Source organism: Drosophila eugracilis, unplaced genomic scaffold (genome assembly GCF_018153835.1).
Source record: "Drosophila eugracilis isolate 14026-0451.02 unplaced genomic scaffold, ASM1815383v1 contig_2088, whole genome shotgun sequence".
Classification (NCBI taxonomy): domain Eukaryota; kingdom Metazoa; phylum Arthropoda; class Insecta; order Diptera; family Drosophilidae; genus Drosophila; species Drosophila eugracilis.
In genome coordinates, this window is record NW_024572964.1 from 6,693,031 (window position 1) to 6,705,140 (window position 12,110).

Consider the following 12,110-nt stretch of genomic DNA (forward strand, 5'->3'; position numbering starts at 1 on the left):
ACTAACTGCTAGAGACTTTGATTTTCAGCAGACAGAGGAGGGTATACACTGTCTTTTAAGTAGATTTATCTGGCTAACTTTCTGAATTTTGATAAATATTTTTAGAGAGAGGAAATCAAATTGTATTCCCAATTAGTTTTCCTTTAAGTTAAGCAACTCTAATTACTTCACTCACCCACAGAGGTCTCAATGGCAGGGCAAAGAGTCAGCCAAAGCTGAATGAATGCTCAACTTAGTGTAAATATTTAATGACTAAACTGACCTTCCTAAAGTTAAATGACTCATCGGTCAATACAAATTGATTGTGAATTGCGGAGGCTAAAATCAAGGTGAAAATCATTTTGAAAAGACATTGCAAGTCAATATTGTCGTGGGAAATGGAAATAAAAAGACAAAGCAATCAATTAGAGAGCAAACAAGAAAATAGTTGAAGGGTTTTCGTTAAGATTAAAAACGAAATAGTGGGAGATCTATTGATGGGCAAAGCAATCAATTAGTGAATTTTAATAATTAAACAGCTGAGATTTATATGAAAGAACCATCCGAACTGGAAATGAATAGTACCTGATACTAATCCGTAAGGGTATGTGCGATGATTTGAGTCCCCGGGGGATATATTGCCTCCATCCCGAAATGTATGCTACACTCGTACACATCCCCGAAAACAGAACCATCACAAATATGAGTGTGGCTACTTAAGTCAGTGTATGTGTGTGTGTGTGTGTGGGTTTATGCAAGTGTGGTTTGTTTGCTTGGTCCTGTCCAAACACACAGACACACACCCACACACCCCCAACCACAGAGAGGCAGCCACATCTTGTTGCATCAGCGCGTCGCTGGCAGGGATTCACCAGCAGATGAAGAGGGGGGAAAAAAAAAGAAAACAAAAACCGGCAAAGGATTGGAGGGAGTCCGAGTGCGCTTTTTATACGTTCCAGCTTGAAAACGTGACGTGCGCTCGGCTGAAATTATTTTTGCTAAAAAATTAGCAACCTCAGCGGTTGCCGCTGGAATTGGGTTAAAGTCAGAGACGACGGAGAGGCTGCTGCTGCTGTTGGTTTTGTGGCCCACTTTTCGCCAGAGCCTCTAATGCGGCTCTTGGCTCAATGTCAGTTGGCCGTTGGATGGAGCTAGGGTGATATAGAGGGGGATACTTTGGGGACAGGCGAGGCGGCTGTTGGGAAGTGATTAAAAATTGCGCCACCGCTAACGAGGTGCCGGGTGGTGTCGTCCTTGTCAAGGACCCACTCAGCAACCAACTACTACTACTACGACTACTAGTCACTCACCCAGGGACAGTGATGATCGAAGCGGTCCACACAGTTGTCGCATAGGCTGCAGTGCGAAGCCCTCGGCGGCCGGAAGATCTTGCAGGTAAAGCAGTATTTCAGCTTGACCGTTTGGCCCTTGACCAGGACCTCCTTGGTCCTCGGTGGCGGTCGATATGTGGGGCTATTCAGCGAGTTTGGCACCTCTGCGGGATTTGGGTTAACCAAACACACGGAGCCATGCAGAGGATTCCAGAATTTATCCAGTACGACGACGTGGAGAAGGAAATGCGGCATCAGCATCAAGCGGCATCGACAGGCGAACGTTGTTGACATGCAAAGAGTAGGGGGGACGGGGGAGAGAAAGGGCAAAAGTTTTCTCATTTTAAATATTTTATACAAAGGCAACAACAGCAACTCATTAGTGCAAAGGCAACGCAGCTTTCGCCTTTGATGATTTTTATACGGAATATATATATATATATTTTTTTGCGAGCGCGCTTTATTTTTTCATTCTATGTCATGCCACGCTCATTACTTTTTACGTTACGTGCTCCTCAGTTCCTCATCCTCCTCCTCCTCCTTCTCCTTCTCCCTTCTTCCTCTCACACACATACAAACTTAATGAAGTGAAAACAAATATATACGCAAGTGTCGGTGTATGTGTTTGAGTGGGCGGCTGTTTGACAAGAGGCGTGCCAGTCGCTGAAGAAGGATGAGCAGGATGATTCAGGCAACAGGCAGCAGGCAGCAGGCAACGACCTTGGCCACGTTTCCTTTTGGATGGACGCAAGGACTTGCGAGTGTGCCGCTGCGATTGCTATTGCTTATGCGCTATTACCATTGCGACAACGGGGCGGATGAGTAACGTACCAATTTGCTTTTCGATATAGGCGGCCTCATCATTGGAGGCACGCGGTATGACGCCCGGATCCGTGAAGGTTGTGCGCAGCAAGGAGCTCATCGTGAAGAAGTACAGAACCGCTCCCACAATGGGTATGGCCGGATTTATGCTGTCCGCCAGAAAGGGACAGCTGTAATGTATAAGAAGAAGATGGAAAATATATATCATTAATCTAATGATGTTTCTGTCATTATGGCTGTGGCAACATCTTGATTTGCTCTGATTGTTTCACCAAATGAGGCAATAAACAACGGGCATGTCAATAAAATAAAATATTTACGTAAGGTTTCGCAGTAATTATGGTTATAAACTTGGCAGATGTCAAGAAATATGATAATGTTATTTATGGTTTATCAAATGGTAAATTAATCTACGTATCTTATTAGTATAACTTAGAAACTAAGTTAATTCAGGCGACTGTTAGTAAAAAACGGAGTCATCTCTTTAAATTTTGATTAAACAGCTTCAAAAAGCATAACTAGAAAGATTTCCCAATCCTACTAGGATACGATTATGTCCTTTTTGCCAAGCACCCATTGAAATTTGATTCCTTAAATCTCCGGTTCCTCATGCATCCTGCATGCAGCACTGCATCAAACGGCAGAATGCAGGCAACGCTTGCCATTGGATTCCCTGCACCAGTTTTGGGTGGGTGACAAGAGGCCATCCTGCCTTGGGTTGCCCTGCCCTGCCCTGCTCAAAAATGCATGCAAATGTCCCCGGTGATTTGGCAATGCCCCAAATGTGGAAGCCCGAACAAATATGCCCCCGATACGGGTCGTGAAGGGTGGACTATCCCAGCGGGGATAGCGGCGAAGGATGAGAACCACGAACTGGGGACTGGATTGATGGCGACAATGCTATGCCCGGCATTGTTACTTAATGCCCGATGCGTGTGGCAACGATTTGTGAATAGCAAAAGTCGCCGCATCCACCAGCAGCAGCAGCAACTTTCACTCGCCATCAACCCACAAAGGACCCGAGTGCTCAGTGACAATTATGTGTGACAAGTCCCAGATGGACGTGGGTGTGTGTTAGTAGGCTTCATTTCGGGGACAGTCAGCAGGAACCAACCAAAAATAGTTAAATACATTTGTCATGACAACGCTGAGTTTCTCCCTCCTCCCCCTAGCCATGCTAGCCAGGCAGTAAAGCTTAAATAGAAATGCATTCAAAAAATGCTTCTCTCGCATTCAACTGGCAAATCGCTGACAATGCCATAGAAAATAGAAAATGGGGAAATGGGAAATCCAAAGGAGGGCCCCTCATGCATTGTGTGTGCTACCTTTTAGCGATTTGCATTGCCGGAGAGCGTCGAACGAAACACAATTTGAGTTTGCCCACACATCACCAGGCAGACTTACATGCAAAAAAATGTATATCTTTTTGGGTAAATCCAACCATGACAAATCAAATTTTGATATATACATTTTCATTTTTTATTATTTGATTCAATGAAAGATGAAATGGCATGTTGTCAACCTGTAAGGCCTATAAACAAAAGAGGAAAAGGAATAACTTTTGGTGGTCTTAAAATGTAATCTTTAAAAATGATTCTTTGCTAACCAAAATTCAGGTTAGATTTACCACATCTTTTCTGTGTGTGCACTCGGAGGATGTGTGGGAATATCTGCAGGAATAACTATGCGAGCACTCAAAGGCATTGCAGATATTGTAATGCCCATCCATACTAGGAACGCCTCCTTCCACTCGACTGTGCGCTAATGTAAAGCAAGCAATGAAAATAAAATCGCGCTGCAGTGCCGCTTTTCAGCGGCGAATAAATTTGGAGCGCATGAGGAGGAGCCAAGAGCTGTAGGTACATCGTTCCTAGGCTTGGGAATTCCAATTTCTTTGTGGCAACCAACAACCAGCAACCTCCAACCACCTCCACTCATCCAATTCCTTTTCAGCGCGGTGCCGAAATGATTTCGTGCAAAAAATGTTGAGCATAATTTTGTCTAATCGCACTGTGTGGGAAGCTAGCGAATGCAGCTTTAACATGGCTGTTCCATTTGTATTTGCACTACGTGACGTATGCGTTATTTTGGCCAGGACGGACACCGACACGGACAAGGCCACGTGCAAACTAAATTGAATCTAGTTAAACGTTTTGCGGGTTGTGGCATTTCCATACGAGCACGCCTGTCACATATTTATTTAGTTGCAGCCTCTTTAGTGCCAAATCGATTGGACGTTGGTATTATTATGGAAGCAACGTGATAGCAGTGACCAATGGTAGAGTTCCTGGAAATTCCTTTCTCTCTCTATTTTTCCTTTCCACATAAGAAAACCTTTTTATATTTTCTTCTTTTTTATATCAGACAAAGTTTCCATTCGAAAGAGCTGCCCTTTCTGTTGCCACTATAATCTTCTTTCAGAGAAACATAAAAAATCTTTTGACTACTTATCAGCACAAAGGAAAGGACCTTTGTTCATCATATTCACTACTTACTATGTGAGTTGTTGAAACGAAAAATACAAAAAGAAGAAGAATAAGGAGAAGCTTAAATGAAAGAGCATGCATAGGTCGGAATTACTGATGAGCATTAATAATTCAAAAACTTTAATTTTCCACCATTAAAAACCAGCAGCACAGTTTAATAGCGGAAAAGTTTAGCAACAGGAAATAGAAATGTGTCCCGGATGAACGAGTTTGAAATGAAAATTCTGTTTAAAACTAAACCCAAGGGTGGGGGTTACACTTTCCTGTGGTTTGCCACTCTCGGTTGGAGTAGCCATGGCCATGGCATGCACATATTTGAATGCCGGACAACCATTGGAGGGATTGACAAATCAAAAGCTGAAACTATTTGTCTACCCCTCCGACTTGGCCAATCCACACGGATAGTCGTAATTCAACGGATTCAACAGGGACAGAGACATCAAGCTGAAAAAGTAGTAGTAGTAGTAGTAGGAGTAGCAAAGCAGCTAGGATAGCGATGTCCTTTGCCAGGCCAAGCATAACGCATACGCCACGTTGCACAGCAATAATTACATGCCATTGGATACGGAGACGGACGACAGACGATAGCAACGAGAGACGAAACCGGATGAGAAACCTCGTTGAAACCGATGAAACCAGAGCAAGAGTCCAAAGTCAGAGACCATTAATGTGGGCGTAATTGGAAATCAAGCATGACCCGGTGGCATGGAGTCGGTGGTGGCCGGGAAATCAGGGATCCGGTGTGCCCCGGAAGGGTTACTGGGCAATGCTTAATTAGCAACGTATACATTTTGCACACAATGCAACTAAAGGGAGGAACAGCCTCACCCAGACACCCATAAAATGTCACACGGCAAGAAAGAAAGGCGTCTTTCTAATCTTAAATTAGTCATTTTTTATCTTATCTGATTTATTATTAATAGCTAAGATATTTTAACCATGTTTTTGAGCCTACAATTATCAGGTAAAAGCCAATTTAAGTAAGTGCTATCTTATCTTTCTTTTATTTATAGATCATTTCTTTTTTTTTTTTAGACTTTCCCCTTTAACTTTTCTGAGTCATTTTAAGAAAGTTTATAGATCTAACCATTATCTTATAACTTCGGAATAAATCTTTCCTATAAATGCATTAAGCATTTCAGTATAACTAACTATAAAATTGTTCTCTGTGCACTGACAAATGAGCACGGGGCGTATACTCACTCGAAGGCAAAGAAGAGCGCACTGGTGCCGGTAATCAGGATGCACGTCAAGTAGAAGACGCCTGTGTGCGGTGCGGACATTAGCAATCCATCGCAGTAGAATTTATTGCGTCCGGCAAACAGTTCCCATTTGCGTGTGACGCGCTGGTTTGGTGCCATGTTACTGCAACAACAGCAGCACAGCAGATTCATCGGGGCGGTCCTGGGCGAAGGATATGGGTTGCGTTGCTATTCCTGACTCCTGCCTCTACTCCTGTTCCTGTTACTGTTCCTGTTCCTTGATTCCTGGATCTGATACTTTTCCTTTTGCTGACAACAGTTGCTGACTGTGACAGCGACGCCTTTCCTGCTCCTGCTTCTGCTGCTGCTGCTGATGATGATGATGATGTGGGTTGGATTTTGGGTTCTAAGGGGGGGAAAAATGGTGGGTTATGCTCTCTGCCGACGACAGTTCACCCGGCTGCCGTTGACGAAATTATGCCGTTTTGCTGGGGTCCCGACTTCGCCGCCCGTCTCCGCCACACCTCCTGTCACAGGGACGTGTTCATGTGTGGCTGTTGCAATGCCTGCGGCACGCAAAACCGACATCCACAAGATGCCTCCTGCTGATGGTGATGTGGGTGCTGTTGCTGCTGCTGCTGCTTCTTCTCCTGTTTGCTAGCTCCAAGGAATTTCATGCACACCCACAAACCCCGGTTGGCTGCTTCAAATATTCGCTTAAAATGTGCTGCTTTGCGTTTTTTGGCTAATATTTCACTCAGTCGTTTGTTGCCTGTTGTTTGATTGCGAATGTTCAGGTGAATTTAATCAAAATTAATGTCCTCCCCTGCTGCTGCTGCTACTACAGTTACAGCTACTGTTACTATCCAGTGCTATCCTCGCCTGTTCCAAAAGCAATTTCGTCCACTTTGTTGCGTTGTCCACGGTCCGCGGCATCAGCCACATTGCGTTTCAATTTCCTCCTTTTATTGCAGCGCACACTTTCGGGCCTCACGCCCACACACCGCCCCACGTCCCGGCTTTAATTAAAGCAGGACGGCTGTCATTTCCCTGCAGCCGCCGTTGCCGCCGCCTTCTTTGCAATGTGCCACTCCCCCTTGTTACTCTCCGCCGGAAATGGTGTGGAGGGAGGTCGACTGAATGAGTGAGGCGGGACTGGGAGCGGGAGTAGCAAGAGAAGCAAGAGGACTTTAGACCACGTTCCGTGCACACTATACAGCAATTATTTGCTCGGCTTTGTTGATCCTGAATCCTGGGATCCTTTCGTTGGCCCGTCCGTGTCCTTTATGATTCAATTATTCGCTATTCGCTGCTGGCGCCACCAACAGTAGTTAAAATTGGCGTTGGCGTCGATTCGGTTTGGTTTGGCTGAGTTTGAGTTTGGGTATGGGTTCGGGGGGTTCGGGTTTTTGGGGGTTTTAGTCCAGTCGAGTTCAGTTGAAGTGGAGACCCATTCGTTCTTCTGGAAGAGAGGAAAAGAAAAGAAAAAGGGAAACTTGTGAAAAGGAGTGAGCAACTGTGGAATTGGAATTGCAAGCAAATATAATCATTAAGTTATTTTGATTAAGAACTTTTGTGCGGGCGCCGACAAGCAGAAAGGCGGAAACTTCTCTACCAGGGATTCCTTTATGCCCTCTTTATTATCGAATTTTAATCGCATTCGCGCGGAGAATTGTCAGTTGGCCAAAAGCGAAAACGACCGCAATGGGCCAGCCAATTCATAAGATAAATTTTATCACTTTTTTTATGCGAAACACAATCGAATTATTATGCCTTGGCTGATAAATATTCATCCATAATTGTCCAAGGCAAACCGAAAGAAGTTAAGCTCTTTATGGCGGGAAAGTAAATTTCGGTTTATTAACTTTTCCTTTGGCAAATAAAAACAAGTTTATGATTGCAAAACGAAGGCTGTATGACTTAAAACTTAATTGATTGAGTTACTCAGTTAATTTGTTTTAATTGATGTTTGTCAAGCAAATTCCTTGTGGCCGTTGATTGATTAATTAAAGTAATTTATTTGAATAAGAGAAAGAAATATTTATTCAAATTAATTTGGAACTGAAACTGAACTAATCCTGATTCTAAGTCTTAGTTATTCGTTCCTAAGCTTAAAATCTTTAAAAATCTAACATAATATCATCAATTGCAAGACATTTTTCCCTATTTAAAATCAGTTTCATTTCCAGAGAGAGCTGCCGAAAATTTGATATTCACAACGTCCATAAATCCTGATCGTTTATAATTTATGCCGCGGCATAAACCGTCTAAAGGATTAAGTCGGCATAGATTATTAACAGCTGAAAATGCGCTAATTTGCGGTTTTAGGCGAGACGCCGCCTGTCGCCTAATTGGCGCTAATCAAGTTAAGCATACGCACTGTATGCCGCCGCCCCGGCGACAGGAAGTTGTTACTCCCTCTGTTCTTCTGCAGCATGGTGACTGTGTTGCAACATGGTTCCAGAACCATGGTCCCGTTATCTAAGGCAAACAGGCGCGCTTTGGATGGCAATAAACCAGAACACACAAACTCACAGGGCCCACCGAAAACGAGTGAATGGCTTTTGCATTCGCAATTTGCGTTAATTGGGCACACGCCGCCCATTTAAAGCGGGCCTCTCCATGGCAGATGTTGTGGAGGTCGGCTTTCTCAGGCGGTGAAAATGTTTATGCAAATTGTGTTGCAATTATAGCGCCAACTACGAATGTTCTAATATATACACTGACTCCAAATTATTTGCATGCATTTCGCTGGCTGGAAATGGTAATGGACTTGACAGAGAGCGAGAGAGAGGCGCTCAATTAACATTAACAACAGCTGATGACATGCGCCAAGAAGTGCCAATTAAAGGCACACAAGCATTTCGCCGTGCTGCCGCCTGCCATTCAATAAACTCATAAATTGCCTGAAATGACGCAAAGTGCCAGCAACAATGACAGCGTTTCTCTCTCTCTCTCTCAGTCTCTCTCTTTCTGGCAAAAACAATAACCATAAAGTAGCGACAGCAAAAACAACAAAGGTCCCAAGTTTGAAGTGTGCCACTCGGCACAAATATGTAAATAAATGGCCACTTACGGCAATTCAATAGAGGATATGCGTGTGTGTGTGTGTGATAGTTGGTTAAAGAGTGAAAGTGAAAGAGTGGCCTCTAGTCTTTGGTAATTATGGCATATAATATCAATATGCCTGGGAAAGAAAACAAAGCCAAGCATGTGTTGGTATTAATAAAATGCAGTTGCCTAACGCACAGTCCAGCACTTGAACCTCATTTCTTCCATGTTCTTGGTTTATGCGGGAGAATTCATGAATTCATAATTTGAAAATATAAGAATCTTAAACGAGTAACTGAAGAAATTCTAGCACGAAAATATATTAAAGATATGTAGAGTGAAATTCTAGAATAATAATACAAATTCATGAATTCACCAATTCATGAAATCCTTCCCGCATAAACTACACAGCAATCGCACTCACTTAGCGGACACTCAGTGAGCGAGCGAGAGAGTGAACAAGAAATACCTAACCGACACTTGGCATTGTAATTGTAGGCTGCGGTTGCGTATACGTAACGTATTTTGTAATACATCAAACACTTGAACACCAGTGCTCTTGACACTCTGCCCCCTTCTCTTGCGCCCGCATTAACCGTAGCCACAACTGCCACTGCCATGCCCATACCACTCATCATCCTCCACTCCTCTGACCACCCACTTCAGCCCATTCACCCACACTCTCACTATCGTTACTCATACGCATGCATGGCGAGCACACACTTAGCATTCAAGAGCGAGGCGGTCGGTGGGGCGTGGCAAGTGCTCCGCCAGCCATGCGTGCAGGGAGCTTGCTACACGGAAACATAAAACCATTAACTTGGTTAATGAGTTCTTATTGTTATTAAGGTGTTGCATAAAAATTCTTTTTGAAAAAATGATATTTGGATCCTTATTTTAGGAGCCACAAATATCAAGTTTAAAAATAACTTTGTTTAGGACTTACCTAACCAATTTCAAGCAACAAAGTCTCGTAAGATATACCAAAGCATTGAATAAACAATATATAATTGACCTTTGATCTTATTTTCCTTTCAGTGCAGGCTTAAGTCGCGTCCCCAGCTAGCCCACCATGAAAGTCGGCTCAGTTCAACGCAACTCGACTGGGATCATTCATTTACGCAAACGCCCCGCTTGCATTCACATTCGCATTCGCACTCGCCCACTCGTTCAGCAAACAAACAAACAAACGAACAAACAGACAAACAACAAGCCAGCAGACACACTCTCACAGCACGAGTGCCGGACTGCATATGAATAGTGAGTGAGTGAGTGAGTGTGTGGGGAGAGAGATCTTGTATAAATTTGAGGATGGTTTGGTTACTTTGGCTTACTCCAGAGGATGTTCATGGGTCCAGATTAAGGAGATGGAAGTATCTCTAGGTAGGTATTAATATCTTATGTATGAGTGCTTCTTGGAACTTGGAATTAAACTAGCATGTGTTTCGTTTTCAGTAATATGTTCTACGGAGACTATTAGATTCAATGTTCATATTGCAATTTTATGAATATTTATTGCTTTGAGTTCATTCTCTTTAACTTTTTATATTAACATTCAACAACAATGCAGGGCAAACAATTTTCAAACCAATAAGCTAGATATTTGTTTACTACCTTATTGACCTGGAAACTTTCCATTAACTATAATGTCACAACCATAATTTCCGGCTCATATTCCAATTAATATCGCTTTGAAAAGAACGGCCAGCAGCATTGTAATAACCATCGACAATGGCACATTCTACGTACTCTTTCAAAAGTCAATACAATTTAATGTTTTAAAAGAGTCGCCCAACTAATAGACCACATATATGGCTTGGTAGAGCAATCGGGAAACAGAAATACATTTGCAGCAGTGCGCTGCCGTTACAGCTATACGAACATTTCCTCAAACATCCGACATGGCGTCCATTTCCGTTATGGCAACAATGCTAGACACGCACACATCCTTGGTACATGTGTATGTGTGTGTGTGTTTGTTTGTTGTGTTCTCTGTTTGCTTAGCGTTTCCCTTTGCCTCTGTCGGTGTAATTGTTGCCGTCACATTTACAGTCGCCAACGCCGCCGTCGAGGCCGTCAAGTCGCCGTCGCCGTCGCTGTGACAGTCAAACCTAAAGTCGCCATCAACGATTGCTAGGCGATTCAACTCCATTTTATTACAAACACTGAGAGAAAATAAGGTGGTTACCTTACTTATACAATTTCCTTAACTGGTTTTTAAATATTTAAAAACAAAGTTTATAGAGTCTTTATTGGGTTAGATACCTTATAAAATCTGCAATAATGATAATCAAAACCTAATCTATATCTCACCTATAATCAGACTTTCTAAAAAACATCTAAAAATCCCTAACTGAATAAAAACTATTTTTGCCTTGTGCAATGTAAAGGAAAAACATTCGAACGGGGAAAAACTATCGTTGACTATTGTCGTTGGGAATGCGAGTTTTATAGGTTGCTTGTGTCGGTAACTGTTGTTAATCTTTGCTCATTGTTTCGGTTTAATTTATAAATTCCTGTCCATTTGGCAGATGGCAACTTTTGTTTTTCTATTTGCCATCCGCTGCTGCTGCTTTTGTGTATTTTTGTATGCTTTCGTTTCGTTGTTTGGTTTCCCTCTCAGATTCCGATTCAGTTTCTGTTTCTGTTTCTGTTTCAGGTTTTACCATTTCTATTTTCTATTTTCATTTGCATTTCTATTTTTGTTTCGGTCTGAGCGGTGTTTTGGTTTGTTTTCATTTGGTTAGTGTGTGCAGAAACTGTTCTGTTTGGGTTTCTGCTGATGAACTGACTCAGCATTTGGTTTTTTTTTTATTTGTGGCAAGTCGACTTAGATGCGACCACCGTCCACTAGAGCGGGCAGAATTAATTGTCGTTTGCTTTGCCATTTGCCATGTTTGCACAGATGCACCAGCATTCCATTCTCTGGACAATAATAATTTGCACAGTTTGAGCTGAGCCACAACCTAGCTGACAATTATTATGACAATCTGCTATAAGTGTTGGCCTAAAAAGTATCTGTCATCTGTCATGGAGTAAACAATATTTTAAGTGCTCAGCAATTGACTTCTTTTGTTTTAGTTTAACTTTTAGAGTAACTTTAAGCTATAGATGGGGTTATCTATCAATGGGTTACCTTTAAAATTCGTAAACTTTTAGTCCATAATTTGTTGTTTATAATCCTTAGGAAATATCAAACCCATCTTATAAAAGAAATACTTTATTCATGTGAGATTAAT

General features: G+C 42.5%; 1 protein-coding gene across 3 annotated transcripts in view; it reads right to left on the minus strand.

The window, feature by feature from the left end:
• LOC108107728 (palmitoyltransferase app) overlaps positions 1-12,110 on the minus strand; it is a 61,342-nt gene that overhangs the window by 8,180 nt on the left and 41,052 nt on the right. For all 3 annotated transcript variants that reach the window (XM_017215376.2, XM_017215375.2, XM_041817931.1), the window contains exons 4-6: positions 5,822-7,282; positions 2,142-2,302; positions 1,290-1,474 (exon numbers count right to left, since the gene is read on the minus strand). In XM_017215376.2, the coding sequence (XP_017070865.1) occupies positions 1,290-1,474; positions 2,142-2,302; positions 5,822-6,012 (537 nt within the window). In that variant the 5' untranslated portion in view covers positions 6,013-7,282. The remainder of the gene's footprint in view (positions 1-1,289; positions 1,475-2,141; positions 2,303-5,821; positions 7,283-12,110) is intronic.